General features: G+C 39.3%; 1 protein-coding gene across 1 annotated transcript; it reads right to left on the bottom strand.

Moving 5' to 3' along the window:
* Nucleotides 1-8,986: 8,986 nt before the first annotated feature.
* nanos1 (nanos homolog 1) lies at nucleotides 8,987-11,403 on the bottom strand. The gene has a single exon (XM_012870861.3). The coding sequence runs from the start codon at nucleotides 11,273-11,275 to the stop codon at nucleotides 10,607-10,609; it is 669 nt and encodes a 222-aa protein (XP_012726315.1). The 5' UTR covers nucleotides 11,276-11,403; the 3' UTR covers nucleotides 8,987-10,606.
* Between the last annotated feature and the right edge of the window lie 249 nt (nucleotides 11,404-11,652).

Here is an 11,652-nt window from a genome sequence, read left to right as displayed (position 1 = left end):
ACTGCAGAGTGATTTTTATTGCTGCATTATTGTGTCATTGTTTTATTGTATAAGTAAGCACATTGTGAGCATTTTTTCTCCCTGTGTGTTTAAATACCTGGCAAATAAAACTGGTTGTAATTCTGATTCAAATTGATGCTCACATTTTTATTCAAAGTAATTATGTTTTGTAATTCAACATATTTAAATGGTGTGTAGGAGACCTAGAAACTATGCAGATAAAACAATTAAGCGAAGCAAATTCCCTTTTACTCATTATTTGGACAGAACATTAAACACTTAAACAACTAAGAATGAACAAAGCAGAACATATTTGAACTATGCACATTTAATTGTAAAAGGAGATGATCATACTTTCAATCATTTACTGAATTGTGCTGTAACATGGTGGTTGCCCTGTGCACACTGGATTTTGAAGATAAATCACTGAACCGAGGCTTAACTTGCACCGTGTACACAGGTCAGGTTAAAGCAGAAGGCATCCATCTCTATGTGTCTCTAAATAAAAGGTGCACGTCGCCTCTTTTTTAAATTTGGGACAGATATGTGGCACCAAATTACCCCTGGGCCATCATAAAAAAAGGTATCCTTTTTTTTACCTCACTTAGAAAGAATGACTTTCATGCTTGACTGCTTTCGAATTTTATCTCCAGGAGTTGCTAGGCGACAGGAACATCCTTATTGTGAGTGTATTCTGGGTAATGGTGGAGCCAGCAAGGGAATTCTCTGTAACTTATCATCTGCCTTTGACGCTGTGATAATGTGGTTTGGTGAATTGGAAGTATGTGATGTAAACAGGGCATCTGAGTGTTTATTGTCAAAGTTGCATTAACTCCAAACCTTCATTGATTCTTCTGAGATTTCTCCATCAACTGTCAGAAAGATCCAGCTTTGTTTCATGTTGATAAAACTGCACCTGACTGATAAATCGCCACTTTCAAGAATTGATCTATTCTGTTTTCGAAAATTACATCTTTCTAATAGTGCTAGAGGTGTGCTAAAAGGCAGCACATTTAACCACTTATCCTTTTTTACCTGCTGATGACTTGAAGAATTTAAACGTATTGATCCACCGGAGCAAAGACTTGGCTTGCTGCTGATGTAATCAAACCACTTTGACAGTTAGATGGTGATTTTAAATCAGATGGCTAAATTAGAGCTGTTGTTTCTGTTGTTATCATGTAAGACAGTTGGCAAAAGATATATATTTTTTTGAAACACTGACCCAGGCTTCTATTTCATCCAGCTAACATTGCTGTAATGGACTTTATGTTGGAGAGAGCCAGTCCTTGCTCATTCTTGACTGCAGCTGGTTCAGAGAGTCACTGGTAATGTCTGTTTGCACACTAACTTTTCAGGGAATGTCTGATTGCACAGTTCTGTAAATGAAGTGTTAAGATTATTGCACAGTATTTACTGCGGGCATGAATGTATCATTGAGGAGTGTTGAGGATTCATTCATGCAAAACAGGAATCATGCAAAGGGACTGATGTTGCACTTTTTGGATTTAGATATGCATCTTATCAGTAGCCTGGCCAGCCAGACTCAGCTTTGCTTTCGCTTTGCTGCACAGCGAACTGAGTCGGGAACTACTCCCAAAGGAGATACCGACCAATCACAGAATCCCTCAGCCAAATCATACAAGATGGCCGCCATTACAGAGTGTTAGTTTGCTAGTGCGCTTTCTTCTGTTTTAACAAGAATCATCAACTGTAGTCTCCGCTCGACCGCTGCTCGCCATCGTGAATTATATTGTGAAATGGTGACAACGGAAGTCTGAACTTGGCTTTTTTACGTCACATCCGCAGTTTCTCTGATTGGATTACTTTGCGGCTGTCAACCCCGCCCCAGAAAAAGCTCTCTATGGGAGCTGTTCCAGACTAACGTCAGCCATATGGAAGAGAGGCCAGGCTCTCTTATCAGATCCTAAAGACTATTTAAATGAATTATTGTAACACGTGGTGACAATAAAAATCTATGATTCTTGATTCTACTGAGAGATGGGGTACTCCTTAAAGACGCTAAATTGTCATCCACTGCAGTTTGTTTCTCATACATTAACACAAGTGATGTGTTAATGTATGATGCCTCATCATCGTAACAGTAATCAATCCTGCAGCAGGCATCGGCAGATATTCAGCCTTGTTGAGTAGAAACACAAATATAGGACCAAATGTAAAGCATTTTAGTATGTCATACTTGACCAGTACAAACAAGCAAATGTTCTCAATCAACTGGAGCACTGAGCTTCAACACAGCATCAAGGTGTGATAAAACCTCCACCATACCATATATATTTATAAAAAACAAGACATGATTGACCAAAGTTTTGCACAAGTAAAACACAAAAAAGATATTGACACAGCACAATAAAATCAGACAAAAAAGTATCAGACTGACAATATGGTAAAAGCCAAAGAGTAAAAGTTTGTTTTCAAGTGAGATTTTAAAACCTCAACTGAGGAAACTTTGTTTATGTACAGAGGCTGATCGTTCCAGAGTTTTGTGGCCACAACAGAAAACGTTCGAGCACCTATCAGGCCTAGTCCACACATAGCAGGGTTTAAAAAAACACATATCTCCCCTACGTCGTTTAAAAAAAAATACCATACACAGGGGAGTTTTTTTTTTAGAAAAGTTTCCATACACACCAATCTGCAGAAATACGCCACTGAGTGTTTTTTTTAAATACGCCAGATGCATAGCAGACAGTATACAGCAAAACCGAATCTTACATCAGCCAATCAGAATCCTTCAAAACAACTACAACTTCCTGTTAGGAATGCAAAATGGTGCCTGGATGTTTGATCCAGTGGAGAGATAAAGAAGTTGAGCTTCTTTCAATCACCATATTAGAATATAAAGTTAATAAAACACAAAACAATGTCGTTTGGGAATCATTTTTAAATCCACCGAATGGCCAAGTGTATAAACAATGGTCGCACATATATGATGCAGCGCAGCAATATTCGTCGCAGATAATGACGTAATGCGCTGGACTTTAATATCCATTTTTTCATGCACACGCGCAGGCTTAAACCCGAAGTTTATAAATCTCCACTTTGGCCGGAGCTTTTAGGATCATTTGTTTTAAGGGATCTATAACGCCGTTTATGTGTGGCTGAAAGGCAGAACCACATAAAAATGTCTGTTTTTCTTCCCAGATATCCTGCTATGTGTGGACTAGGCCTCAATTTCCCCTGGGATTCAGGAACCAGCATACTTGTGCTGCACCCCTATGCAGCACAAGTATGCTGGCACAACATTAAGAGTAAAAAAAAAAAAAAAATAGAACAAAAAATAGAATGAAATCCCATATTTTCTTAAAATAGCTTACTACAAAAGGAGAAGAAAAAGTAGGTAGATTCTTTTTGAAATTAGTGTATTTGTCCTAGACTTGAGCAGATAAATAAGATTTTCTGCCATTGGAATGAGTATTTTGAGCCCTAAAATAAGACAATTATGTGTAATGCATTCAACATAAAATAACAGAGATTAGATGTTCCTATTTTAAGTGCAAAAATCTTATTCTTTTGGCAGATCATTTAAACAGGGAGAAAAAAAGTGTCAGAAGAATAGACCCTTGAAACAAAATCTATTAAAGATACAGTGCAGCAGTGTATGCAAGATGATGAGGAACATATACTTTAAGATTTTTCTCTTTTGTTTAAGTGTCAGTGATATATTGGTGGATTTCTGCAAGATGGAAAAAAATATAGATAAGAATGTTCTTGTTCTGGAGGACATCTGTTCTGACGTTGCCAGCTGGACAAAGATGAATGGTCTGTCCAGGTCAAAGGGCAGCCTCTACCTCAAGTTGAGAAAATCCTTTATTCTGCAGATGTTGGATCTCACTGAGAAGAAATGCTGTCCAGATAATCAAAAGGTTACTGGTTTGATTTCAGCTCCCGCTGCATGTTGAAATGCCTTCCTATAAGGAAGGTTTAGTGCTATAAGGCACTAAACCTTCTGTTTCCAACCAATCTGCTTTTCGGCACATGACTATATGAGTATTTGTGAATGGGCAAATGGGACTTATTGTGTAAAAGTGCTTTGACTGGTAAACATGACTAGAAAAGCACTGTATTAGTTAGGTCTACCTAATCTGGAAAGACAGTCTACTGTTGTATAAAAAGACCCTTCGCAGAGTTAGAGAAGCATTTTTTCATCATCAATTGAGGAGAATAAAAATAATTCTAGATTTCTCTTCAGTACTGTTGCCAAACTTACTCAGAGTCACAGCTCTGTTGATCCATACATTCCCTTAGCTCTTAGCAGTAATGACATTATGGAATTCTTCATAAATAAAATTGATTCCATTAAAAATAAAATAATTGGCATCCTCCTAAACATTATTACCTCGTCCTCAGTAAGTGAGGCAGCGTTGGAGGAATCTTAAGAACCCGCACAGTGTTTGAACTGTTTAGAAGCAGTAGAGCTTTCTGAGCCATCTAAAACTAAACCTTCTACCTGTATGTTAGACCCAATCCCAAGCAAGTTGTTTAAGGAGGTATTCCCTTTGATCAGTGGCCCTTTTTTAGACATGATTAATCTATCCTTAGTAAATGGATATGTACCACAGGCTTTTAAAATAGCTGTTATTAAACAGTGCAGCAACCTGCACTTGCTTTTGTTTTTTAGAAAGCTCACCGGGGCCATTACTGCATAAATATTGGAGTTTGTGTAATAATGCTGCTGAGAATAGCATTGTTTAATAAATTGACAAAGTACAAGGAAATATGATCATACAAAATGTGTTTCAAGGTAGATAGTCAGAGGGAGCAGCTGCTAACATACCAGCGTTGTTTGCATGGCAAAGACAGGAAGAAACCATAGAAACACAAAGCAAGTTATCTGCTGCCTTGTTTCTCCTTTGCTCACTGATAATAGTGAAGAAGTCAAAATGTTCATAGCGACGCTTGCTGAAGGCAGTTGGTTAAGCATTAAGGACTAAAGCATTTTTAAGGAAATGGAGACTGGGAAGAACCCGCTGTGCTCTCTGACCTGGTGTTGAAATCATTTAATGTTCTTCTGCTGAGCAAACCTCACGCTGATCTGAGGGTTATTTCAAATGACAGTACATCTGCACCAGTAAAACAGCCACCAAGAAATGAGACGATCATGCTGTGCAGGGAACGTAATAACCTGTCCAGCTTGCTTAAATAGCTCAGGGTTTTGATTTCACATAAATCCTTTGTGAAATTTCAATTACAGCGTCGACGCAGTAATCTGCCCTCAGAGGGACACAGTTATTATTGCAAAGTCCACCAGACGGTCAGTGCAGCAGCTCTGTGGACAGAGTTCATTAACACTGCAGTTGTCATAGTGAATCCTTCCACACCAGTGGCTGTGGACATGAATAACAGTCAGGAAAATAAAAATAAAATAACATTGTAGCAGTTATGTTTGTTTTTGTAAAACCTTTTACCACCACAAGGGGCATTGTGTACATCCATGCCAAAATCTTTTCTAGTTTCTTTTTTAATTATTATTATTTAAAATGAAAGCTGCACCAAATAACCACTGACGCTTCTGGCTGAGGGCTAAAGATGGCACCCTGTTTATCTATGGAATGACTTTCATGCTCAGCTGTTGTTCAATTTTATGGCAGTGAGTTGCTAGGCGACAGGAGCATCCATATGGGATGTGAGAATAGATGATGCCCATGCATGAATCCTGCAGCTTTGTCTCTTATTATAAGCCTTCCAACCTGTTGTGATGTGGGTCAGCGGAGGGGACTAATGCTAATCGAACCGGCCACTGTTGCATTTAAGCGAGTCGTTTCAGCGTTTGCTTTGTCCTGCATGGAGACTCTGGCAGATTGGGCTCAAATGTCTCAGCTTTGCTGTTCAGTGTAGAAAGACAGAGACATTGTGTATGTGGAGCAAAAGGTCTGATAAGGGTTGTTTTATGATGAACAGTGATGATATGAAGAAAGGTCAGATTAGGGCAAAATTAAACTGAAATAGAATTTGAATGTTTTAACGGTCATTCAGAGGGAAATCCACTCTGCCGACTACATTTACTGTGCTGTGCAATGGTTGTACACAGGTCAGGAAAAAAAGAATGCTGAAAAATAAAAATATTTTTGTGTTTATGGCTTATTTCAACAAAATCCAGTGCAGGAACAGAAAATAAATCAAATGTTTGGTGTGACCACCATTACACATTAAAACAGTATTATTTCCTCTTTGTAGACCCACATACAGTTTCCAGAGGAGCCACAAACCTGCAGTTTGCTCCAAATTTCTTGGAGAAAAAAAACACAAACCTGAGGACATTTTTTTTTTATGCAATCCAAGACAGGTTTGATGATGTTGAGGTCAGTTCTTAATGACGCTGGCTTTGTGCTTGGGGTCGTTGTTCTGCTGCAGTATAAATTTAGATTTCTTGAAATGACATCTTGACAGTATTGCCAGATGAAAAAGTATCTGCCCGTTACTCGCAGAACCCGGGACACCATGAATCCAATCCTGCTGCTCTATAAGTAGAGCCGCAGCCCCAAGGACCCTCCATCATTCTTCACTGTTACTGAAGACGCTCATTTTATTACTTTTTGGTGAACAAACTACATACTGCTATAATCAAATGTTTAAAGTTTAGACTTGCCAATCAAGGGTACTAGATGCCATTTTTCCGCCCTACCCCATCATTTTTTTTGTGCATAGTTGAGTGGCCCGGCTTTTTTTCCCAGTTGGAAGTTGGAATTTTTGGCTGCGAGTCTTTCATAAAGACTAGTTCCGGTGAAACTTCTCCAGACAACAGATGGTTGCACTGGGCGCCACTGCTTTCTGCCAGTTGTCCATTGATGGCTGAGGAGAAATAAGTTTTATGCACTAAATCTAAGTATCCAGCACTTTTGTCCTCGGTTGTTATTGTCACTTTTTGTGTTCCTTAAAAAGAACCTAAACTCCACATGTTGAAACCTAAGAATGCTTTCATATCTCTCTCCTTTTTAATGCAATATATAAATCTTGCTTCTCATTGCTTTCCTCCGTCCTGCCGTGGTAGGACTGAGGAAATATGTGCTCATATGTGATATATGACCATGCTATGAATTAAATATTTGTATGAGACTGTGGGAAACTGAAGTCAGGTTCCTCAACCACTAAAGCTGATTTTGATTCTGATATAAAACATCTTTTACAGCCTCACCTTGGCATCAGCATTACCTAGTTTTAAGTCTCCCAAATCAATACTCTTTTTTGTTGCCTATGGGTGAAACTGATGATCATTAGCACTCGACTGTAGTGCTTAAAAATATCAAACTTTTTTTAAGAGCACCTTTAACAACTGATGCTGGTTTGAAGGTAAAAGTCAGTAAAACAAAATATCCTTTTGATTATGATTGTGCCTTCTTTTGCTCACCTTGGTTTTCATGGACCACTGAAAATTCATAATTATTTAGACTTTGTGAGCACACTCTTATGTTACAGTGTTTTACTAGGTTTTGCACAGTAAGCTAGTCTAGAAGTGATGCTAAAAAGATTAATGAAGAAAGGAGCCTTAGCAAAAAACATTAGTCAATGTGCAGCCAGTGCGTTGTTTCTACATTTATGCATTTCTTTTTATATTATTTCCCTTAAAATAAGTTTAACATTCAGTTCATCAAAAATGGTTTTGATAGAATAATGTTACATTTGTACCTTGCAGTGTTGCACTTTAAAACAGGAACATTGTATGTAACCTACACAATGAGAGGCACAGTGAGGTAATGAGTCCAATAAATCAAAGCAGAAATGACTTAACAATGCTGCTGAGCACTAACTAAACCTTGATGAAGTACCAGGGGGATGTAGTGGCTTTGGTCTTAGTGATAGACACTCCAGGTCAACACCTGACTAATCATCCTGTCCTTTGATGAAAACGTACCTGTTTTGTAATTAAAAACCCTGTTATAGTTGAAATCTAATTTTCTGCTGTTTTACATCTTTTATTACTGTGCCCATCAAAACTCTGGAGATAGATTTGTTGAGAACACACGTTGTGTCCCACATAAAAACCAGTTGGCGCAGACATATTATAGGATCATAAAAGATACATATCTCATAAATGGTGCAGCTAACTGGATTATACAGACCTATCTGCAGAGAGGCTAATGGAAGTCATGGCGTAGTGGGAATACGACCTGTTTGCTGACTGTGTCTGCCTGAAATGCTAGCCTGCAAGGCTTTTTCACCACTGATCTCACAGAGACAAATTCCTGTTGCACTTAGTAGTCATCCATTTTTAATGCCAGCCTCAGCTGGAGAGATGCATGAAGACAGAAGAAAAGGGGAGGGGCAGTTCTAATATATGCAAACTGGGATCAAAAGCAATTATAAGGGTTTAGTTGAAGAGAATGGAGACAGTAAAGCTATTCATAAACCAATCATAGCGTTTCTCCATTTTTTATTTACCGAAATTATGGAACATTTGCAGTGATTCAAGCTGCGTCTGTAAGTTACAAGCAACAGCAGCTGCACTGCTTTAGCACAGATCTGTGTTTTTCACAGAAAACAAGAAGCGTTAGCAAAGCTTCCTACCTGCCTTTCAGCCCCATAATGCATCTGCAGCAGCCATTCCACAGATGGCAGGCGGAGAAGGCCAGGAGGGCCAGCTATTCAATCCACTTCAGCACAAACATGATCCCTCTGAACCAGAGACACAAGCCAAGACATTCCTGCGTGGGCCGACCTCCCGGAACAACAGTGAACAACTGTGGCACTGTGTTTGTCCTCCCAGAGAAAATCTTTCAGATATCAGGGCAGCAGATCAGCTTGAGTTGGACCAAAGGTTAAAGCATTTCTATTATGAGTCCTCGTCAGGAACATATTTTTAAAATTCACCTTACTTACAAGGCACATCATGACTCAGAGAGCCATTTCTTCACGGGTCTACTATGCTGCTTGATTCCATAAGCTTTCCGTAATCAACAGTAATCTGAGATTTGTTTAAATAATTGTTTATATACTCCTCTGATAAGTAAACCACAGGACACAGCCATATAGCTCAAATATTTGATATGTTTTTATTTCTCTAGTGAATTCATGTTATTCTGCACAGCAGCATACAGTAAAATATGGTCAAATATAAATAACAAGGTTCAACAGTGTTTCTTTTTCTCTTACTCATTTATTCAAAAACCTCTGTTAAAAGTGGCAATTGTCAGCATTGTTTTTCACTCTTTTTACACACTCTTAATGTATCGTTGGACAGCTAATCTTTCAAAAGTATGGGCATATTCATTATTTACAAACTATCACCTTTTGGTGAAGCAATGCTCATTATAGCTTTTTGGAAACTCACTTCCATTGTGTTAAATGCAGCAAAATGAAAATACAATTATGTTATACAAAGATCAAAAATACTATCAAAAACCCTTATTATAAATGGCAGCACTATATCAATAAACTGCTATTGAGTTTTTTTTACATATAAGTACAAAATCCCGTTGAGGTAGCACCCTCTGAAGTCACTTGTCATGTTAAAATACTGAATAAACATCATTTTTTTATTGACTGTACAGCAAATTTGTTGTATTTTTCTCTTTAATGCAGTTGTTAACCTTTGGTAAACAAAACTTTCAGAACTGTGCAGTCCCACAAGTGACACTTTTAATCGTACATTCAGGACATTTTTGCATCTTTTTTTTTTTGGGATTCTTCAGAAAAGGAAAAATTGGAATATTCTTTACTGACATTCATTTGCTATGATTTTTTTTTCAGGTGTTAAGGGCTCACTGCTTTATATGACAGAGCAGATCTGGCCACGAGACTCTCAGCTGAACAAATTATCAGGGGGAGAAAAGAAAATCCAAAAAGATAAAAATAAAACAATAAAATAACAACATAGACCTTACAGAGAAATTCAAATCCAGTGTGTCACTCTCATTTGGGAATGTAAACACAAAAAAAATGTAGAATAATTTCATATCTGATCAGGTATGAGCTGAAATAGGTCTCTCATCACACAGAGTTGTTGGTTCCCCAGTGAACTGGAGCTAAAACAGAAGCCACATTGTCTGTTTTTAGTTCCTTCCTCCCAGAAAGAGCAACAACTTTTAGAGCAAGTTGGAAAACATGTGGTGTTTTTTTCTCTCTCTCTCCTTCTTCCCTTTCAGGCAGGCAGAGGGGTTCAAAGACCTCCTCCTTCAGTCAGACCCACACATAAACATTACCAACACATTCTTCAGCTTCTTTAATGGCAAACATAACTTTGGTTTCTCTAAGACGTGAAAGAAGATTGCAGCGGGCTTTTAGCTCGCCGTACAAAAATACTTGGTAGAAACTGGTTATGACATTCATCACCTTTACCAAAATGTCAGTGTATGTTCTTATGTGACCAAAAAAATACTTTCAAGAATATTAGATTACTGATACATATGTGTTTTTGTATGCACACACTCAAAATGACTAAAAACTAGAGCAAAAAGTAAATCCAACGTATAACGCAGAAATGATTCTATGTGGATAAAAGAACTATAAAAATAGAAGCAATCTGATAGATGGAACAAAGAAAAGAGTCAGTATGCGTATGAAACAGTAATAAAGGCTAAACCCGAAATCAAAACAGTCATCTGGAAATTGTTCAGTGCAATTCAATTTACTTTATAGATTCGTCTGCTTAGAATATTTTCATCCTCTTACCGCCCACAGCCCTCCCCCCCTTTAATGGGCGCTGGGATGGCTGGTCCTTTGACAGTGGACAGTATTTTATCGTGTGGGCATTGTCCCCGTTGGCGCTGCAGAGCGGGCAGGTGTAAGCCCTCAGAATCGGACACACAACCCTGCCGTCATGAGTTTTCAGGACGTGGGAGCCGAACACCTCCTCCGGCGCTCCGTTATTTCGGCAGAACACGCAGATTTTGGGCTCCTGTTTGCCCCTGGATGCGGGTTTGCGCATCTTCCTCTCCACGCCAAAGAGGTCGAACCCAGCGAAACTTGCCCCGAAGCCCACCTCCCGCTCCGGCAGCTGGTTATGGAACGGGCTCAGGATGGAGAAGCGCTCCTTCAGCTCCAGGATGGAGGGCGGCGGGGGGCTCACGGACGGGCAGCAGCAGTCCAGCTGTCCGCTCTCTCCGGTGCCGCCCGCGATTACGCACGGACACGCCGGGGAATCGTCCAAACCCAGAGTCGCTTTCAGGGACTCGGTGATGGAGTTCGGATTCTGGGGCATGTTGAGCTTGTTATTCTTCGTAACCAATGTCGTGAGTCCGAGATAGTCGTTCCAGAAATTGAAGGTATAATCATAGGGGTTGCGCGCATTCAAATAGTTGTGATTGAGAAAATCCATGGTCACTTGTTGTCTGCTTGCCGTCAATGGATGAAACAGCCAGAGTAATCCGTTGGGTCAGAGTAGCCAGAGTTCACCCCCAGGAATACTTCATGTACAACGATGTGTTCTCCAGTGTTCCTGTTTTGTTTGAGCGTCCTGCAAACTGGCTTTCTGGTTATATGGAGCAGGAGGGCGGGGCGCTCTCCCACCAAACCCAAGTTTCTGATCAGAGGGGGGCAAAGCAGCTCCTTTTCTTCAAAGACACATTTAGACAGATTTGTTTTCCTGCAGGCAAGTTCCACTGCGACATCAATCACCATCCTCGCGTTTAGAAACTCGTTTACTTTTAGAGGGAAAATGGTTTTAATGTTTAATGATTTAGAAAAAAAAATGGA

The sequence above is a fragment of the Fundulus heteroclitus genome, chromosome 23 (genome assembly GCF_011125445.2).
Source record: "Fundulus heteroclitus isolate FHET01 chromosome 23, MU-UCD_Fhet_4.1, whole genome shotgun sequence".
Classification (NCBI taxonomy): domain Eukaryota; kingdom Metazoa; phylum Chordata; class Actinopteri; order Cyprinodontiformes; family Fundulidae; genus Fundulus; species Fundulus heteroclitus.
Note: the sequence above shows the minus strand (reverse complement) of the source record. Positions and strands in the feature narration are given on the sequence as shown.

Excerpts from the sequence above, each read along its gene's own strand:
- nanos1 (XM_012870861.3), bottom strand. The coding sequence starts at position 11,275 with ATGGATTTTCTCAATCACAACTATTTGAATGCGCGCAACCCCTATGAT.